Source organism: Mytilus californianus, unplaced genomic scaffold (genome assembly GCF_021869535.1).
Source record: "Mytilus californianus isolate M0D057914Y unplaced genomic scaffold, xbMytCali1.0.p SCAF_5, whole genome shotgun sequence".
Taxonomy (NCBI): domain Eukaryota; kingdom Metazoa; phylum Mollusca; class Bivalvia; order Mytilida; family Mytilidae; genus Mytilus; species Mytilus californianus.
The window spans coordinates 38,511,415-38,534,020 of NW_026262701.1; the positions used below are offsets into that span (position 1 = coordinate 38,511,415).

Sequence of the window (22,606 nt, forward strand, 5' to 3'; positions counted from 1 at the left end):
ACTGTTGGTACCATAACCCCAAAAATCAATCCCAACCTTCCTTTTGTGGTATTGAACCTTGTGGTAAAATTTCATAGAGATCCATGCACTTAAACTAAAGTTAGAGTGCGAAAACCAATGTGTCTTCGGACGACGCCAGACGACGACGACGACGCCAACGTCATACCAATATACGACCACAAAAATTTTTTTGCGGTCGTATAAAAATTATAACAGCGTGAAATATATCTAACTTGCAGATAAATTCTTACCAAAAATTTCTTTTTTTTTTTATTATAGAAATGATACTGAGAGTCAGAAATGGATCAAATTTCAGAAACAGTCCTAGTGTCTTAAACTAATTACACATAGTACAGAATATATAAATATGTTCAGTATAGGTATAGCCCTTATAGACTTTTATTATAATATGCAAGCATGCTCAGAAACTGCTAAAGATGGAACATTTGTATATTTAACCTATAAAAATCAAATTATCATATACATAAATTTTAAAACACACAAAATTCATACTTTTCTTCCATTAAATAATTGTTTAACTATTTCCTTCTTGTTGACTTTTCCCATTGCATTTCTAGGAATTTCCGAGACATTTTTTAGTTCTGATGGTATTTGGTATGAAGGAATTTTATTGCGACACCAGGATTTTAAATCAAAGAGTTTTAAATGGTGATTTGATTTAGTCACTATAACTGCTGCGACCTTCTGACCCCAGGTAATGTCAGGTAAACCCACCACCACACATTCTGAAATATCTGGATGTTCCAGTAGATGGCGTTCTATGTCTAAAGCACTGATTTTATATCCGCCACTCTTGATGATATCGACAGAGGTCCTTCCCATGATTCTGTATACCCCATCTGTGTAGACTGCAGTATCACCTGTTCAATATGGTGAAACAAAAAATTCATTGGTCTGCTTTAAAGACAGAAGACTTACTTGAATAGATAATTGAAGCAATTTCAAAAGTTTTTACTTATTTATCAAAATATATTTACATCTGAAAGATTTAATCAACAACTAAATATCAGATTTTTAAATGTTGCTTGCAATGTTCAACAAGAGTGCACACGCTGAAATGTCTCGCCTTCTTTACTAATCATTGATATTATGTTGATAGTCCTAAATATAAAGCTTTATTACAACTGTCACATAAACTTAACATTAACCAAGTAAACTAAACATTGACCAATGAACCATGAAAATGAGGTCAAGGTCAGATGAACCATGCTAGGCAGGCATGTACAGCTAACAATTCTTCCATACAACAAATAGAGTTGACCTATTGCTTATAGTTTACAGACCAAAACACAAAAACTTAACACTGAGCAATGAACCTTGAAAATGAGGTCAAGGTCAAATAAAACCTGCGTGACTGCCAAATAGATCATAAAATATTTCCATACACCAAATATAGTTGAACTATTGCATATAGTATAAGAAAAACAGACCAAAACACAAAAACTTAACTATAACCACTGAACCATGAAAATGAGGTCAAGGTCAGATGACACCTGCCAGTTGGACATGTACACCTTACAGTCCTTCCATACACCGAATATACTAGACCTATTGCTTATAGTATCTGAGATATGGACTTGACCACCAAAACTTAACCTTGTTCATTGATCCATGAAATGAGGTCGAGGTCAAGTGAAAACTGTCTGACGGGCATGAGGACCTTGCAAGGTACGCACATACCAAATATAGTTGAACTATTGCACATAGTATTAGAAAAAAAGACCAAAACTCAAAAACTTAACTTTGACCACTGAACCATGAAAATGAGGTCAAGGTCAGATGACACCTGCCCGCTAGACATGTACACCTTACAATCATTCCATACACCAAATATAGTAGACCTATGGCATACAGTATGAGAAAAACAGACCAAAACACAAAAACTTAACTATAACCACTGAACCATGAAAATGAGGTCAAGGTCAGATGACACCTGCCAGTTGGACATGTACACCTTACAGTCCTTCCATACACCGAATATACTAGACCTATTGCTTATAGTATCTGAGATATGGACTTGACCACCAAAACTTAACCTTGTTCATTGATCCATGAAATGAGGTCGAGGTCAAGTGAAAACTGTCTGACGGGCATGAGGACCTTGCAAGGTACGCACATACCAAATATAGTTGAACTATTGCACATAGTATTAGAAAAAAAGACCAAAACTCAAAAACTTAACTTTGACCACTGAACCATGAAAATGAGGTCAAGGTCAGATGACACCTGCCAGCTAGACATGTACACCTTACAATCATTCCATACACCAAATATAGTAGACCTATGGCATACAGTATAAGAAAAACAGACCAAAACACAAAAACTTAACTATAACCACTGAACCATGAAAATGAGGTCAAGGTCAGATGACACCTGCCAGTTGGACATGTACACCTTACAGTCCTTCCATACACCGAATATACTAGACCTATTGCTTATAGTATCTGAGATATGGACTTGACCACCAAAACTTAACCTTGTTCACTGATCCATGAAATGAGGTCGAGGTCAAGTGAAAACTGTCTGACGGGCATGAGGACCTTGCAAGGTACGCACAAACCAAATATAGTTATCTTATTACTTATAATAAGAGAGAATCTAACATTACAAAAAATCTGAACTTTTTTTTCAAGTAGTCACTGAACCATGAAAATGAGGTCAAGGACATTTGACATGTGACTGACGGAAACTTCGTAACATGAGGCATCCATATACAAAGTATGAAGCATCCAGACCTTCCACCTTCTAAAATATAAAGCTTTTAAGAAGTTAGCTAACGCCGCCGCCGCCGCCGGATCGCTATCCCTATGTCGAGCTTTCTGCGACAAAAGTCGCAGGCTCGACAAAAATAAAAGTGGTGATAATTTTTAACTTATACGAGCTTTTAGAAATATTTTCTGAGTTGTATGTGGAGGAATGTGACAAACCTTCCTGACAAATCTGAATAAAATTATAGTTCAACAGAATAAAGGGACATGGTGTATAAATTCATGACATAAACACACACTTGATAAACCTAAAGCAAATAAACATTGTTTCAATTGCTGTTCTTCAATTCAAAGTCAATGGAGCATAATACTGCAAGCAAATAGTCCATTTTTCCTAAAATTGAGGCAGAAGATACCAAAGTGACTAAGACTCCAACTGAAATTTAAAACAGCTAATATTGTCCCATTTAGGGAGCTACCATTTGATTTTTATGGGGGGGGGGGGGGGGGGGGGGGGGGGGGGGGGGGGGCTAGGATGAAAAATTTTGTCCTGCATTTTTTTTTAGTTGTAATCTCTGTCCTGCCTTTTTATTTTTCACTCTATTCGGTCCTGCCTTTTTTTACATAAATTGTCATCCTGCCTTTTTTGTTTGCCAAGTTGCTCATCCTGCCTTTTGTTTTACTCAAAACTCCTGTCCTGCCTTTTTTTTCAACTTTCATCCTAGCCCCCCCATAAAAATCAAATGGTAGCTCCCTTACATCAACAATTCTGAGAGAAAATATTCAACCTTTTTTTTATAAAAGACTGACAAATCAGATAGGGTATGCCAAGTGATCTGACTAGATGACTGCGTCTTTTTATAACTTTTTCTGGAGGTAGCTTTGGTGTACCGGTATGTGAATTATTCTGACCTGTTTTAAACCAGCCATCTTTAGTAAAACTAGATTTAGTAGCTGACGGATTCTTCCAATATTCCTTGAATACTGTTGGTCCTTTTACTAATAACTCTCCCTGCTCACCTTCCATTCCTTTATTAAAAAGAAAAGAAATAAATATTCAGTATGATAGATGTAAATAAAGTGTTCCTCCTGTCAAAGCAGTAGTGCATTGCCGCATTTACAATGATTATTTCTTTATTAATGAACTGATGTCAATAAGGCTATTTTCATTTCTTCCCCACTTCCATTAAAAATGAAATAAAAATTCTAAATACATGATTTTCCTAAACATGTCCCTCTAAACAAATCCATTTCTGACAGTAAGTCTCAACACTAAAATGATGACTAATGACTTATACTGTGACAATGTATTTTAAAATACAACTAATTATTCATTCCATCAAAGTGAACAATATAATGTTCTACAAAAAAAAAAGGCTAAACTTTCCAACTATATGAACTTGGTGTTGACAAGACTTATATATGTGCTTAAGTATTCATCATATGATTGTATACATCGCACATTGTATAATTGTATACATAGTATAATTAAATTCATCGTTTAAATGTATACATCGCAAAATAGTATACATCATAAAATTGTATATACGTGTATCGTATAATTGTATGATTTTGAACATTACATAATTATACACATTCAATTGTATACATCGTATAACTGTATACATTGTATACTTGTCTACATCCTATAACTGTATACATTGTATACTTGTCTACATTGTATAACTGTATACATTGTATACTTGTCAACATCGTATAACTGTATACATGTACATTGTATACTTGTCTACATCCTATAACGGTATACATTGTATACTTGTCTACATCGTATAACTGTTTACATTGTATACTTGTCTACATCCTATAACTGTATACATTGTATACTTGTCTACATCCTATCACTGTATACATTGTATACTTGTCTACATCCTATAACTGTATACATTGTATACTTGTCTACATCGTTTAACTGTTTACATTGTATACTTGTCTACATCTTATATAACTGTATACATTGTATACTTGTCTACATCCTATTACTGTATACATTGTATACTTGTCTACATCCTATAACTGTATACATTGTATACTTGTCTTTATCGTATAACTGTATATATACTTGTCTACATCTTATAACTGTATACATTGTATACTTGTCTACATCGTATAACTGTTTACATTGTATACTTGTCTACATCGTATAACTGTTTACATTGCATACTTGTCTACATCGTATATAACTGTATACATTGTATACTTGTCTACATCCTATAACTGTATACATTGTATACTTGTCTACATCGTATAACTGTTTACATTGTATACTTGTCTACATCGTATAACTGTTTACATTGTATACTTGTCTACATTGTATAACTGTATACATTGTATACTTGTCTACATCGTATAACTGTATACATTGTATACTTGTCTACATCCTATAACTGTATACATTGTATACTTGTCTACATCCTATAACTGTATACATTGTATACTTGTCTACATCGTATAACTGTTTACATTGTATACTTGTCTACATCGTATAACTGTTTACATTGTAAACTTGTCTACATTGTATAACTGTATACATTGTCTTGTCTGCATTGTATAACTGTATACATTGTCTTGTCTGCACTATACAATTGTATACATCATATAACTGTTTACATTCTATAATTGTATACATTGTATCATCATGACAAATAATGTTTTTGTTGCAAAAATAAATATATAAAGTCTTTTTGAGCTTTTCTAATGCCAAGGCAATCATCTTAATCAAATATGTATTTTTTGTGGGTTCTTTTTGCTAAGTTAAATTATCTGTTTAGTCCTTGTAGTATTTGCTGAGTTGGTTTTGGCTGCTATAGTGATTGCCAACACTTGTGTTAGTACTTGAGGAGTTTCCTCCTTCCATTCCAATTACCTAAAGTCAAAAGTAGATTTTCATGTTGCCATTGTTATTACCTTTTGTCACATTTGTAGTTGTGGAGTTTCCTTTTGCTATGACATCATAACTATTAGTACTATAAACATTAGGTTTACTGATGGCTACCCTCACACCTGGAAATGGATTGCCTACTGCTCCTTACAAAAAATAGTATAAAAAACAGGTACTTTATATAAACAAAGTTTTTCTCATCCCATATAAAAATCAACGAAGCTACGAAGTCTAAGATATGTCAGACTGAGTATAATTTTTTGAATAAAGTTATCTGTACCATATTTGTAAGTATGCCACTTACTAACTATCTGAACTAGAGGCTCTAAAGAGTGTGTTGCTCACCCAGGTCAATGTGCATCTTCAACATTGTAGACCAGAATAGAATTTATGACAAAAATCTTTTTTTTGTTGATGTTGTATTGGTGATAATTTTTCTGTTTACAATTTTTCTCTATCTTCTAAAACACAAAAAAATATTTTTTATGATATAAGACAAAAACGCAAAAAATGGGTTAAAATCGTCATTAAAGGGCAAAAACTCTAATAAGCTGTCAGACGATTTCTTCCATATGCTTGAATTGTAGATCTTGTCGAGCTGATCACTTTTACTTATCTAAGTTTCTACCCATCTATAATAATTATCATGATGTAAGGCAAAAATGCAAAACATTGATAAAAATTGTCACTTTATTTGAACTTGGGTGGATAGTTGTCTCATTGACAATCATACCACATCTCCTTATTTTTATTCTAAAGGGCAAAAACTCCAATAAATAGTATTCTGACGATTTCAGCAATGTTGCTCTTCAAAGTTTGTCTCTATCTATTATTCATGTTATTGTTTTTTAGATAATAGGCAAAAATGCCAAAAATGAGAAAAAAATCGTCATTTAAGGGCAAAAATTAGTAAAAAGTCGTCTGACAGTTTTCATTTAAATAGACAATATGAAGATCTCAACATTCTCCATATTTCTGGCCCTGTCAGATTTTCTCAATTGTAGTGGTTTTCAAGATAAGACAAGTGATGAGAAAAGCTCACTTGTCCCTTTGGACCAGGTGAGCTTAAAATGAATTGAAATAAACACCTTTATACTAGTCAATGAATCATTATTGTAAATTAATCATAATGCACCAGTCAAAATTTTAATGAGATGCATCGATAATTATGTAAACTATACTAAATATAAATTACTTCTTCCAAAACCTGAAACTTATCAGATAACTTTACATTAGGTATTGGCGTGGATAATTATGCTTGCAACCACACTGACAAAAATGGAAAATAACACATCATGTGTGTCACCCTCCATCTTATTTGTTACCTGTAAAGCTTTAAAGAGCTTTGATCCTTTATTTGTAGCATTCTAAAATGATTACCAAGTACCCATTTGTTTGGGTAAATCTTAAATTGCAGAAATAAAAACTGCTTCGCTGAGCGCAGCTAGATACGCCCGCAGAGGTCCAACCCTGAACAGTTGGGGCAAAAATGGACACAATATTGAAGCTTGATTCAGGTCTGAATTTGGATTGTAATTAAATATTTGACATATTATAGGTTTCTGAATAAATGTAGTCAAAGATCTTGAAATTGGTTATATGAATTGAATGTATATTCAATTAAAGATTTCTTGCTGTTGTGCAATACTTGGTAAATCTGTTGTCAGACTATAAACAAATAAAGTTCAATTAATTCTCAATGTCATATTAGAAATTTATGAAAACAAAAAGGGAGCTTACATCAATAGATATAAACAATTCACCAAAGTTTCATGAGAATTGGTGACAGCATTTTTGAGTTATTGTCCGAAAACTGGAAAATCAGCCCTTTTTTTAATGAATAAAACCCCATAACTCAGAAACATAAAATGTAAAATTTATAAAATTCTGAAGGGAGCTTACATCAATACATACAAACAATTCACCAAAGTTTCATAAGAATTGCTGAAAGCATTTTTTAGTTTTTGTCCGAAAACTGGAAAATCCCCCCTTTTTTATGAATAAAACCCAGTAACTCGGAAACGTAAAATCTAAAATTTATAAAAATTGAAAGGGAGCTCATGTCAATAGATATAAACAATTCACCACAATTTCTTGCAAGTTGGTGAAAGCATTCTTGACTTATTGCCTGAAAACTGGAAAATCCCCCTTTTTTTAATGAATAAAACCCCATAACTCGGAAACGTAAAATCTAAATTTTATATAAAACGAAAGGGAGCTCACGTCAATAGATATAAACAATTCACCAAAGTTTTATGCAAATTGGTTAAAGCATTTTTGAGTTAATGTCCGACATGTTGACGACGGACAGACCGATGGACAGACGGACGGTTGGACGGACAGACGGACAACGGTATACCATAATACTTCCCGTAAACGGGCGTATAAAAATGTACAACAAATATACAAACTTAAGCATGCACTTGCTATGAAGTATTAATACTACCTATTTAAGTAACTTTACCAGGAATTCGTTCCCCTTGTAATGGATTAGTCAGCACCATGCCTAACTCTGTCATCCCATATCTCTCCAGTAATGTATGTCCACTAATCACCTTCCACTTGTCCATAACTGTCCTTGGTAAGGCAGCTGACCCTGATACCATCAATCTTAAGAAAAGTTATACTTTTTATTGAGCTTGTTAATCTAATGTAAACTTATTGATACTTTAAATAAACTTATTCTAAAATGTTATCAATTTAACACTAGTATGGTAATTAGATCTTGAATATCTTTTGATTGGTATAAATAGTGATTTTGTTATCAATAAATTAAAACAAAACTACCTTAAGTTAATATATCTTATAATGCAGCTATGAACATTCTGTCGATATCTACATGTATATTTTGGCAATGCACAAGATCATGTTTTCTCTGACTGTTTATGACATCTTTACACTAAATCCATTATATGTGTACTGATTGCTTTTTTAATCTTAGATATATGACTTTTTTATTTGTTTTTGGTTTGAACTAGCTTTCAGTAACTGTGAGTACTCTCAGACCTATACCTTGTGTCTCTAGTGTTTTTGTGTTTTGTATTGATCTGATGAGTAAAGCCCTTTTTAACTGATATTTATAGTTTGTTCATCTGTTGTGCTGTTAAACCACTGTCCCAGATTAGGGGTTGGTTGGACACCCACAAACATGTTTAACTCTGCCTCATTCTGTATGTGCCTGTCACCTAGTAAGGAACCTGTAATTCAGGGGATATCTTTTGTTGTTGTTTAACAGTATATCATATTTTTTTTCTTTTATTGTTGTGTAAATTTTGTTTTTGTGTTGTGCAGTTTCACCACTGTCCCAGATTAAAGAAAGGGTGCACCCAAAAACATGTTTAAGCCCGCCACATTCTGTTTGTGGCTGTCCCAAGTGGTTCTCATTTATGGCCTTACAACATATTTGTTTTTCCTGAATTGATTTGTACATAAATCTGGCCGTTGGTTTTCTTTTCTTGGTTTGAATTGTTTAGCATTTGTCATGTCTGGGCCTTTTTTAGCTTGCTATGTCAGTGTATGTTGTATGGGTTCTGCTCATTGTTGAAGGCCATACAGTGACAAATAGGTGCTAACTTCTATGTCAATTGGTATCTGTGGAGAGTTGTCTCATTGGCAATCATACCACATCTTTTTATTTTTATATATTGTTAATAACCTACATATTTCATCATATTGCTAATTTACTATTTAATTTATTATATATTGTGAATACCCTACTTATTTAGTCATATTGTAAATACCCTACGTATTTAGTCATATTGTGATTACCCTACTTATTTAGTCATGGTGTATACCCTACTTATTTAGTCATATTGTGATTACCCTACTAATTTAGTCATGGTGTATACCCTACTTATTTAGTCATATTGTGATTACCCTACTTATTTATAGTCATGGTGTATACCCTAGGCCAAAAAAAAATATATGTCTGTTTAAGGTTACATACTTTAAAAAAATAGGGTAGGTAGGTCGGTATTTCCATTTTATTTTATTTTTTCATTTTATTTTTTGTGACATGATTTTGAGTCATGCGGTTTCGTCTTGTCGTGGTCCGAGTTGATCACGGGCCGATTTTACCCATTATTTTAATGATTGGATTATTTCCCTTGGTTATTGGTTGGAAAAAAATGGCGGCAAAGTGTTTATTTCATCACACGAGTCGCGAACTTCCTTAAAACATTGGGATGTATCAGGCAATTGATTTATATTATTGGCAACACTAACTTCGCTTCTGAAACGAGTTCAGTTTATTTTTCACTTTACAATGGAAATAAAATGACTTAGAGTCGGCACTCAAAAGTAGGGTCGGTCAGGTAACCGTTAACAGACATATTTTTTTTTGGCCCTACTTATTTAGTCATATTGTGAATACCCTACTTATTTAGTCATATTGTGATTACCCTTCATATTTAGTCATATGGTGAATACCCTACTTATTTAGTCATATGGTGAATAACCTACTTATTTAGTCATATGGTGAATTCTCTACTTTTTTAGTCATATTGCAATTACCCTACTTATTTAGTCATATGGTGAATTCTCTACTTATTTAGTCATATTGTGATTACCCTACTTATTTAGTCATATGGTGAATTCTCTACTTATTTAGTCATATTGTGATTACCCACTTATTTAGTCATGGTGTATACCCTACTTATTTAGTCATATTGTGAATACCTTATTTATTTAGTCATATTGTGCATACCCTACTTATTTAGTCATATTGTGATTACCCTACTTATTTAGTCATATTGTGATTACCCACTTATTTAGTCATGGTGTATACCCTACTTATTTAGTCATATTGTGAATACCTTATTTATTTAGTCATATTGTGCATACCCTACTTATTTAGTCATGGTGTATACCCTACTTATTTAGTCATATTGTGATTACCCTACTTATTTAGTCATATTGTGCATACCCTACTTATTTAGTCATATGGTGAATACCCTACTTATTTAGTCATATTGTGAATATCGTACTTATTAAGCCATATGGTGAATACTCTACTTATTTTTTCATATTGTGAATAAACTATTTATTTTGTCATGTTATGAATAAACTATTTATTTTGTTATGATGTTGAGAATATCACTCATTGTATCATGATGTTAGTCCACTACTAATTTTGACATACCGGTATTGTGATTATTATCCCACTTATTTTCCTTTGTCAATAAAATACCAATCATTTTGTCAATGTAAGAGTGTCCCACTTATCATATCATGTTGAGAATACCAATCATTTTGTCAATGTAATAGTGTCCCACTTATCATATCATGTTGAGAATACCAATCATTTTGTCAATGTAAGAGTGTCCCACTTATCATATCATGTTGAGAATACCACTCATTTTGTGATGTTATGAATACTGCACTTATTTTGTCAGGTTTAAAGAATACTGTAAGGATAATCCATTGATTTCATCATGTTTAATCCTGATCTTGTTTCTTGGAAAACATCCACCTCCTCAATTCTCACCAAGACATTTTTGGAGAGTTTTTTTGTATTGTTAGGTTGCTGTTTCATTGATATATGTTCTAAATCCCCCTTAAATCACATCCACAAAAATTTAGCAGGTTTGTATGTTCTAAATTCGCCTTAAATCATATCAATAAAAATTTAACAGGTTCTTATGTTCTAAATCCCCCTGAAATCATATCCACAAAATTTTAACAGGTTCGTATGTTCTAAATCCCCCTTAAATCACATCCACAAAAATTTCACATGTTTGTATGTTCTTAATCCCCCTTAATTCATTTAACAAAAAATTTTAACAGGTTCGTATGTTCTTAATCCCCCTTAAATCACATCCACAAAAATTTCACAAGTTTGTATGTTCTAAATCCCCCTTAAATCATATCAACAAAAAATTTAACAGGTTCGTATGTTCTAAATCCCCCTTAAATCACATCCACAAAAATTTCACAGGTTTGTATGTTCTAAATTCCCCTTTAATCATATCCACAAATATTTTACAGTTTCCTATGTTCTAAATTCCCCTTAAATCATATCGACAAAAATTTAAAAGGTTTGTATGTTCTAAATCCCCCTTAAATCATATCCTCAAAAATTTAACAAAAATTTAACAAGTTCATATGTTCTAAATCCCTCTTAAATCAGATCCACAAAAATTTCACAAAAAGTTAACAGGTTCGTATGTTCTAAATCCCCCTTAAATCATATCCACAAAAATTTAACAGGTTGGTATGTTCTAAATCCCCCTTAAATCATATCCACAAAAATTTCACAAGTTTGTATGTTCTAAATTCCCCTTAAATCATATCCACAAAAATTTAACAGGTTTGTATGTTGTAAATCCCCCTTAAATCATATCCACAAAAATTTAACAGGTTAGTATGTTCTTAATCCCCTTTAAATCATATCCAAAAAAAAAAATAACAGGTTCAGTCAAAAGATAACTGATTTATACCTATACCAGCTAAATTACATGTACATTAAGTCTTAAGGAACACACTCTTAAATAATTAAGGCGCATGATGAACAGCAGCAATAAAAGTACTGTTTCTTTGATGTTTGTTAATTCCTAGTATGTCATGTGAAAGGCCCTGGCATGAAAATGAGTGAAAGCGTTTAGTTTAACTAACTTATAAAAGGGGCTGGAACTATTTTCTTTAACCATAAACATATAAGCATGTTCATGTTTTGGTCCTCCCTCTAAATGATCTAAAATTTGTAAAATTGATGCTAAAAACAAACATATTTAGTAGGAACTAGTATTATGATACAGGAAAGTTTATTACCTTATATTTTCACATGAGGCAGACAGGAATTGAGAAGCTAGTTGGTTCTCCTCTTCACTTCTTTCATAGTATTCTATCAACTTGGCATAAATTGTTGGCACAGCCATAAAAATAGTGATGTCTATTCCAGTCTTTCTTTTAACTGCAAGTTTCTCCCAAACCTAAAACAAAATAACTAGATAATTGAGTTGATATAAATCAATGCCAGTGAGTCCAATTTTTCATTACAGTCACGATAAAATATTAATAAATAAAATGCTTCGCTGAGGTCGAACCCTAAACAGTTGGGGCATATTTGGACACAATATTCAAGCTTGATACTGTCTGAATTTGGATTGTGATCAAATTTTTGACATAATATAGGTTTCTGACACAAAATAAATGTGGTCAAAGATCTTAAAAATCTATTGAAATTTTGAAGGAAAAAAAATATGAACCCCTTACAAAAATTGGAACCCCCCCCCCCCCAAACTTTTTGACCCCCCCCCTTTGGAGCAATTATCCCCAAACTCAATCCCAGCCTTCCCTTTGAGATTTGGAACCTTGTGGTACAATGTCAGAGAGATCCATACACTTACACACAAGTTATTGTCCGGAATTTACAACAAGAGTGCACATGCTGAAATGTCTCGCCTTCTTTACTAATCATTGATATTATGTTGATAGTCCTAAATATAAAGCTTTATTACAACTGTCACATAAACTTAACATTAACCAAGTAAACTAAACATTGACCAATGAACCATGAAAATGAGGTCAAGGTCAGATGAACCATGCTAGGCAGGCATGTACAGCTAACAATTCTTCCATACAACAAATATAGTTGACCTATTGCTTATAGTTTAAGAAAAACAGACCAAAACACAAAAACTTAACACTGAGCAATGAACCTTGAAAATGAGGTCAAAGAAAATAAAAAACCTGCGTGACTGACAAATAGATCATAAAATATTTCCATACATCAAATATAGTTGAACTATTGCATATAGTATTAGAAAAAAAGACCAAAACTCAAAAACTTAACTTTGACCACTGAACCATGAAAATGAGGTCAAGTTCAGATGACACCTGCCAGTTGGACATGTACACCTTACAGTCCTTCCATACACCGAATATACTAGACCTATTGCTTATAGTATCTGAGATATGGACTTGACCACCAAAACTTAACCTTGTTCACTGATCCATGAAATGAGGTCGAGGTCAAGTGAAAACTGTCTGACGGGCATGAGGACCTTGCAAGGTACTCACATACCAATTATAGCTATTACTTATAATAAGAGAGAATTTAACATTACAAAAAATCTTAACTTTTTTTTCAAGTAGTCACTGAACCATGAAAATGAGGTCAAGGACATTTGACATGTGACTGACGGAAACTTCGTAACATGAGGCATCCATATACAAAGTATGAAGCATCCAGCCCTTCCACCTTCTAAAATATAAAGCTTTTAAGAAGTTAGCTAATGCCGCATCCGCCGGATCACTATCCCTATGTCGAGCTTTCTGCGACAAAAGTCACAGGCTCGACAAAAATGCTTGTTTTTGGCCCCTTTTTGGCCCCTTATTCCTAAACTTTTGGTACCATAAACCCCCAAAATCAATCCCAACCTTCTTTTTTGTGGTATTGAACCTTCTTGTAAAATTTCATAGAGATCCATTCACTTAAACAAAAGTTATTGTCCGGAAACCAAATGTGTCTTCGGACAATGACGATGAGGCAGACGCAGAGGATGACGACAAAAAAGTTTCTAGATGGAATTAAAGCATTTCAAATTTAAATCATTGCACTCTATATGCTCTTAGTCAAACAATAGCTAGAAATCTTGAGTCTTGTATTAAATAAATAAATGGGGAATGTGTCCATGGGACACAGATGATGCCCCCGCTAGCATATCATATAAAGTTATAAAGGGACATAACTGAAGAACGGTAAAAGTGACACTACCCAAATTTGTACTTGATCTGTGTTTTGTGGTACTAAGCATTGTGTATAAGTTTCATAACATTTGGTTGAGGCAAACTTAAGTTAGAGAACGGAAACGAAAACTTCAGCAATTTTTCCCTTTGTTAAGGGGCATAACTCTAGAACAGTAAAAGTGACACCACCAAAATTCAAACTTGTTCTGTGTTTTGTGGTAATAAGCATTGTGTATATGTTTCATAACATTTGGTTGAGGCAAACTAAAGTTAGAGAACGGAAACAAAAAATTCAGCAATTTTTCCATTTGTAAAGGGACATAACTCTAAAACGGTTAAAGTGACGCCACCAAAATTCAAACTTGATCTGTGTTTTGTGGTAATAAGCATTGTGTATAAGTTTCATACAATTTGGTTGAGGCAAACTAAAGTTAGAGAACAGTAACCAACTTTGGGACGTACGTAGAGACGGAAAAGGGTAAAACTTAATGCCCCCTCCACTACAGCGGGGGCATAAAAATGTCTATCTACAGATACAGTTCCCTTTACCATGCTATCTACGCAAATAAACTAACCAGCTAAACATTTTTTTTAAGTTATCCAGGTTTAACAATGTTAAAATTAACACATCTTATTTTGTTTGATTGTGTCATAAGATGCAGCAAAAGTGCTTTTTATTTATGTAAATGAGACATAATCATCTATTTACAACTAAATTGATTTCATTTACATGTAGGTAAAGTTGTTATTTTTTACTTTCAAATTATTTGGTCAGTCCAATCACTTTAACTATGTCCAAACAGATACACTGTATTTGTACAACAGTACAAGATGTTGCTTATACGAAGTTGATTGTTTTCATATTTCTGACAGTCTGCTGTATCTCATATAAAAATGAACATAAGAAGATGTAGTATGATTGCCAATGAGACAACTCTCCACCAGAGACCAAATGACGTAGAAGTTAACAACTATTGGTCATTGTATGGCCTTCAACAATGAGCAAAACCCATACCACATACTGGTAGTTAGCTATTTCAAAGTTATCTTACCACTTTTTCATCAAATTTTGGCAACATAACACAGGTTGCCCCACAGTATAATGGTACCATTAATGCATTAACTACACCATGGACATGATGTAAGGGCAAAACATGTAATATCACATCGTTAGACGTCCATTCCCAAGCTGATATCATTCCTGTAATGTTACAGTGAATATTTCCGTAGGTCAGTACAACACCCTGAAACAAAATGGACAATATATTTAGACATTAAACAGCGCTTCATATGTCTGCCTTGAAAACATTTATAAGAATCAAAATGAACAATTGCAAGTAGAACCTGGCAATAATCATGAAAACTAAAGTTTCAATCATTATTTTCTGTAATTAAAATATTAGAGAAAAATTTGGGATACATCTTGTGCATTTGTTTTTGTGAAGATCTCAAATCAGATACATATATTTGATTAAAGTACCATTATACATTCATTGCTCTTGTTAGGTCCAGAGATCTTATAATAAGTATACATGTGAGACCCAGGTATCTTATAACAGGTATACACCTGTGAGTATATGTATTTGGTTAAACGGTCATGCATTATGACTTTTTTTATTGAAAAGTTTAATATTACATGTTAACTAGAAGTTCTGTTCTTTAAATACCTAATGAACATCAGAAATGAAAATCATTCAAAAGTGATAACTGCTCTCCAATAAGAAACCAGTTGAAATAAATAAAAAAAAACAAGCATTCTGAGAGTATTGCATGGCAATACATAGTCCCCTACCGGTTAAAAATTAATTGTACTGGAACAAAATGCTAACTTGATCTGTAACTTGTCATGGTGTAAACTATATAACAAATATCAAGTCAATATCTTCAAGCATGACGAAAAAAAGTGTGGAAAACTGATAATTTAAGTGAATTTTCTAAGTCCAAGGACCATAACTCTGCAAAAAATCATCAAACCGAAACAAAATTCAAACTTGGTCTGTATCTTGTCATGATAAAACTATATACCAATTATCAAATCAATATCTTCAAGCATGACGAAAAAAAGTGTGGAAAACTGATTATTTGAGTGAATTTTCTAAGTCCAAGGACCATAACTCTGCACAAAATCATCAGACCGGAACAAAATTCAAACTTGATCTGCAACTTGTCATGATAAAACAATGTACCAATTATCAAATCAATATCTTCAAGAATGACCAAAAAAAGTGCGGAAAACTGAATATTTGAGTGAATTTTCCAAGTCCAAGGACCATAACTCTGCACAAAATTATCAGACCGGAACAAAATTTGAACTTGATCTGTAACTTGTCATGATAAAACAATATACAATATATCAAATCAATATCTTCAAGCATGAAGAAAAAAAGTGTGGAAAACTGATTTGCCGGACTGACAGAAGGACAGACAGACAGACAGACAGACAGACAGACAGATGGATGGAGTGCAAACCTAAAGTCCCCATCGACTTTGTCGGTAGGGGACTAAAAAACTTCTTACAGAAAGGAAAGAGAGACTACTCTTACATTACAAAATAAATTGCTTCAAAGAGCGCAGCTGGATACGACCGCAGAGGTCCAACCCTAAACAGTTGGGGCAAAAATGGACACAATATTCGAGCTCAATACAGGTCTGAATTTGGATTGTAATTAAATATTTGACACATAATAGGTTTCTGACACAGAATAACTGTAGTCAAATAACTTAGAATTGGTTATATGATTTGAATTTATATTCAATTTTTTGCTTTTGAGCAATACACTATGCTGTGGCGAATTAAACCCCTCCCCCCCCAAAAAAAAATTTTTTTTTACCCCCCCCCCCCCCCTTTTTTTTTGCTTTTGTGCAATACACTATGCTGTTGTGAATTGCCCCCCCCCCCCCCCCAATAAATTTTTTTTTTTTATAATTTCAGAAATCTGAAATGAGAAAAAAAAAAATGTCCCCCCCCCCCCCAATTTTTTTTTCACCTCCCCCCCCCCTTTTTCAAAAAAAAATTCTTTCCCTCAAGATATCATTATTATGGTCATTATTTCAATTCAAATTTCCAATGGAGTTTGCAACCATAATTACCCATTTAAATACATCATAAAAGTCTTAAAATAGAAAATGACATACATAATCATGTCTAAAATTAATATTCCTTAATCAGCATTTTTAATAGTAACTTCTAAAAATAAATTGACAGCTTATCACCTCAAGACAATACAACATTACTTTATACATAATTCAAAAGCAGTGTAAGGGAGGTAATCCAAACACAAAACATTGTACTTAAAAGTAATTGTCCAATAACAAGGAAACCCTTGTTTTTCCCCCTTTTTTGCCCCTAATTCCTAAACGGTTTGAGCAATTACCCCCCAAAGCCAATCCTAACCATCCCTTTGTGGTTTGGAAACTTGTGGTATAATTTCAGAGAGATCCATACACCATTCCACAAGTTATTGTCTGGAAACGCGAAAAATACTTATTTGGACCCATTTTTGGCCCCTTATTCCTAAACAGTTAGGACTATAACTCCCAAAATCAATCCCAACCTTCCTTTTGTGGTTATAAACCTTGTGTTAAAATTGTATAGATTTCTATTCACTTATACTTAAGTTATTGTCCGGAAACCAAATGTCTTCGGACAACGCTGACAAAGACGACAACGTGATACCAATATAAGACCGCAAAATTTTTTGCAGTCGTATAAAAACTGTTGACTATTATCATGATTAAAGGTGGGTAACATTGAAGGAATTTATAGTTCTGTTTCCTGCCTCCTTACCTACCCTAAGTTTTCATACCTACCCTAACTCATTTTATAGACATTTTTTGGTTAAACACTGTTAAAGTCCAAAATATTTCTCTACATGTATGTCTATATGTAAAATATTTTAACAAATGGAATTATATTACCTTTCTACCTCTCTCCTATTTTGTTAAGTCAGGAGGCAGGAAACAAATATATATTTATTTGGGCTTACTATCTATTCTATGTACCTTTGGTCTCCCTGTGGTTCCACTAGTATATATAATCAAGCATGACTGGTTTTTATAATGGTTATGTTTTACCAGATTTTTACAATCTAAACTCATATGTCGATCAATAAACCAAGCGTTCTGGTCTGCTTCGTAATATCCTGTATAGTTTTCCTTCTCTAATACTCGGAGTGGAATGCTTAATTTTTTTGTTATAGGTTCTACTTTATGAAGGTGGTCTGCTGTGGTTAAAACTATTGAACATTGTGCATTTTGGATAACATATTCTAATTCATTTTGTGGATGACTTTTACAAAGTGGGACTGCCACACCTCCTGCCATCCATGTGGCCCATTGTGCCACAACATAAGATACATCATTGTCACATAGGAATGCCACATGGGTGTTTTCTGGAAGAGATTCATTCTTGCTATTACCATTGACTTGTTCTATAATTTCCTGTGAAAGTGTTTTACTATAATGTAAAATATCCTGATATTTAAAGCTACCATGTTGGTCTATTATTGCAACTTTGTTTTGATACTTCTCTGCTTGAAGAAAGACAGGCTGTGGCAGATCTTTTGTGGCTTGGACACTATAGTACCTGTGAAAACATCTTCTGCATATATTTGAGCTTATTGCTTTTGTTGCTTGTGACACAGATATAAGTGATCTATATGAACCACTGATCTTCACCATAGAATAAATTCTTCTGATAAACATCCTGAAAAAAAAACCATATATAGTTATTTACATACAAATCATCTACGATTTATCACACATTTAGATGTATATATGCATAACAAAAATAAGTATCGTTTTTGTACATGTGTATGTTCTTCTGTGTTTTCTCAAATTGTGGCTTTTGTATTCAACCCCCACCGCTATAGGTATCTCCTCCCTTTTTCTGAACATTTAATTTTATTCTACAAATGATAATTGGTATACATGTGACAGACAATGTGTTAAGAATGAAACTATTTACCAATGCAATATTAAAGAGGTTTATTTCAATGTAGTACCATATCACATTCAAGAACTTAGATATTTGACTCAAAACCTTTTTTTCTTTGAATAAGTTGATTTTTAAACTTTATGTCCCAATTTCTTTGCTTTGTATATTTTGCATACAGTGCTGAAAATTGCATGTTTTAAAGGTGAAAATATTTGCATCATATTTTTCTTGTTCCTAGTTACATTAATTAAGTTACAATAATAACAAAGACAAAAACACTGTATTATATAAGGTATCATTGGATTAACCATTCATCATTATTTATCATGTTTTTAGAATAACTAAAAATTCAACAAGTAAAATAATCGGACATGTTTCACATGTGAAATCATTTTGAATTTAACTGGGAAATCACAGTATTTCATTGCAACCATTGTAATAAACTTGCTTAAATATGCCATGTACATGTATGCAATTAAGGATGATACTTATTTGAAATTATTTGCATGTTGAAAATCTATTGGGGGATAAAAAAACAAAATTTTCTACATTAAAGTTTAGCATGTTTAGTGCAACAAATACTTTTCTCTGCAATAAAATTTAGTACAATAAATAAATGTATGCACAGCTTTAAAAACAATCATTAACCTTTAGTTGTAAAATTGCCTTGTCATGCTTGATATGCTTAGAACTGGCAGACAAGCTGGTTTTTTTTTTAAACATGTTAAACATTTGTTAAATTAACCATAAAAAAAAAAATTCTTGAGTTGAGACAGTCAGATATGGTTCTTTAAAATAGCCAGGTGTTTTTTTCAAGGTACTGGCTACGATTAGGTTGAAAACATAAATAACGAAAAATTATTGTTACATCATTCATTTTTTGTCATTGTACATTTAAGACTATAATCATGATAATTATAGGAATGCAAGGTAGGGTTAAGAAAAGATTAATTACAGACATAATAATAAGATTTGTGTCTACAGTTACATCGCGTTATTGTTACGTCAAAGCATTTTGATGCATATATATGTATGTAATATATATTACAATAACTTGAAAACCCTGTTAGTCTAAATTAATTCAATTATACAATATCGCATATCCATACATCATATGTTTCCAACAAATCTTTTAGACGAAAACATGAATATTTTGAGGATAAAAAAGTACTGTTCATTTGAAGCATGGCAGTCACTGATAGATGGTTTTATGTCCAAAGTTGTGCAAACTGATGTGCACATTGCGAAATGCATTGACATAACAATAACATAAGGTGACTGTAGACATAAATACTATTGTTACGTCTGTAATCAATCACTCAGTTCCTAACTGGACCAACCTTGCATTCCGGCAATTAGTCTTAAAAGTAACAATAATGTTTTGTTATTGTTATATACCATGTATACGTTTCAACGTAACCGTAGCCAGTGCCTTATTTCATCCATTTAAAATAAATTCAAACTCTTTTGTTCACAACATTACTAAATAAAAATCATGTATAACATTTTCACTGAAATCATAAATATGTTTGGCATTTCACAATATGAGACTTCTATTTATGATTTGTTTGCACATGTAAATGTAAACATTTATATGAATACACAAATTAAGGTTTCATTCACTTTCCAAATAATACATGTAATATGTGTCATGTGTACTTAAAACAAAATTGAGAAAAAAATTTATCTTTCATCATGTTCATTTTGTTTTTAGGAAGTCGAAAAATAAACTTGCATAAAGGATTCCATTTCATTCTGGAGTAGCAACTCTTAAAAACTTTTTTTATTTAACATATAATAGTATAGTAGAGTAAATTTATAACAATTTTAAAAGTAACATTTTAATCAGTTTTCAGTATTTCAATTATTTCATGTTGAAGATAAAAGAATTTGCATGCTTAGTTTTATTAGTAAACAACAGATGTTGATTTTAGTGTCTTTAGTAGAAGTAGTTCAGAAAAGTAATTAATTGTAATTAATTGTTTATTTCACATGTTATTGACCACTACATGAGACGTTAAAGATTTTTATATGAATATGTTCTGTCAAATTCAGCATTTCCATTTGGTAATTAAAAGGTCAGAGGTTTGATACATAAGATAAATTTAGAATATTAAGTAATAGGCTAAAGGGTCAGTTAAATTAATTATAGAGTTAGGTCTTAAGAGTTTTGATTCACTTGGAGAATTGTATTTGTCATATAAACATCTATTGCTGGAATTATATATTATTGTGAATCTGTTTGATATGAAATATTATGGATGCATCACATATGTTTAATAAACAATTATATTATATAATGGAGTACCTTATATATGTGAGTTAGTGAACCAAGACAGTACCCCCATATCTCAAACACTTCTTATAGGAGTAAAAGCCCACTCCTACATAAGCCTGTATAACTTTATATCAATATTTTAGGTGTATTATATGAATGTCATGTAAAATACTGTATGTTGTAATGATTATGTGTGTATGCCCCCCTGGGGACCTAATTTGGAAAATAAAATATCTTAATTAATATAATAATAATTAATAATAATATTTTATTCAATAAAATATCAACCATATGAGTTTTACAATACACAATATACAATACATAAAGACAATACTAACACATACTTCGTAAAATATAATGGCAGTTTATGAGTGTAGTACCCTTAAGTGTATTGGAAAAAAATTGCTGATATTTTATCAGGGATAACCCATGAAAGCTCTATTAGGCTTGTTTCCAATGGGGTCCCTTCATGTAAACGGCTTGATAGTTTCGACATACAAAAAATGATAACACACAAATCAATATGACAAAAATAAAATTCATATAAAAGATCATAAAAATAATTTAAATAAATAATAAGTTTAATAATATATTATATCTTATCATTCTTAAAAATGCAAAAGTCATGATCTAATTAAGGGCATGGGGCCAGGCTAGTGCAAATAATTATGCGTTATGTGGGGCTTTTTGATAATATTGTTGGACACCTTCCTTCAATGTGTAACAGAAAAATCAAAAATAACCTTTGTAGTCATAAATTTATCATTTGGACTAGGGCCATACTAGATAAATTAGTATAAATATAAATGTCATAACTTAGTTTAACATGTCTTGTGTATGTAGCTAAGGAATCGTGTAAGTAAGTCAGCTAGTTTACCTAAGACAATAAAGAAATTCAAGTAAGAGATTGTGTATAAGAGTATGCAGTAAAACAATCGTTATCAGCAGTTTTTGCTGCTCCAAATATTGACATCAATGGGCGCAGCCATATTGGATTATTCCATTTTAAAATTTTTAAAATTTGGAAATTGTTGGTATTATAACTTGCATGTGGAAAACTTCAGCTTTCAAACAAA

The 22,606-nt window shown here is 32.3% G+C and overlaps 1 protein-coding gene across 1 annotated transcript; it reads right to left on the bottom strand.

The window, feature by feature from the left end:
- Positions 1 to 208: 208 nt before the first annotated feature.
- Positions 209 to 22,525, bottom strand: LOC127701892 (malonate--CoA ligase ACSF3, mitochondrial-like). The gene is made up of 8 exons (XM_052205867.1): positions 22,408 to 22,525; positions 18,319 to 19,021; positions 15,369 to 15,560; positions 12,397 to 12,557; positions 8,093 to 8,238; positions 5,655 to 5,774; positions 3,642 to 3,758; positions 209 to 881 (listed from the first exon to the last, which is right to left on the bottom strand). Exons 2-8 carry the CDS (start codon positions 19,018 to 19,020, stop codon positions 508 to 510), a joined length of 1,812 nt encoding a protein of 603 aa, XP_052061827.1. The 5' UTR covers position 19,021; positions 22,408 to 22,525; the 3' UTR covers positions 209 to 507.
- Between the last annotated feature and the right edge of the window lie 81 nt (positions 22,526 to 22,606).

Bases quoted from the DNA above. Each gene is read 5' to 3' on its own strand.
- LOC127701892 (XM_052205867.1), bottom strand. From the start codon at position 19,020: ATGTTTATCAGAAGAATTTATTCTATGGTGAAGATCAGTGGTTCATAT. The intron at 15,561-18,318 runs GTACATAGAATA...ATTTTGTTTCAG, and splicing joins GAACCACAGGGAGACCAAAG to GGTGTTGTACTGACCTACGG. The intron at 882-3,641 runs GTCAGAATAATT...CATATTGAACAG, and splicing joins AGATGGCTGGTTTAAAACAG to GTGATACTGCAGTCTACACA.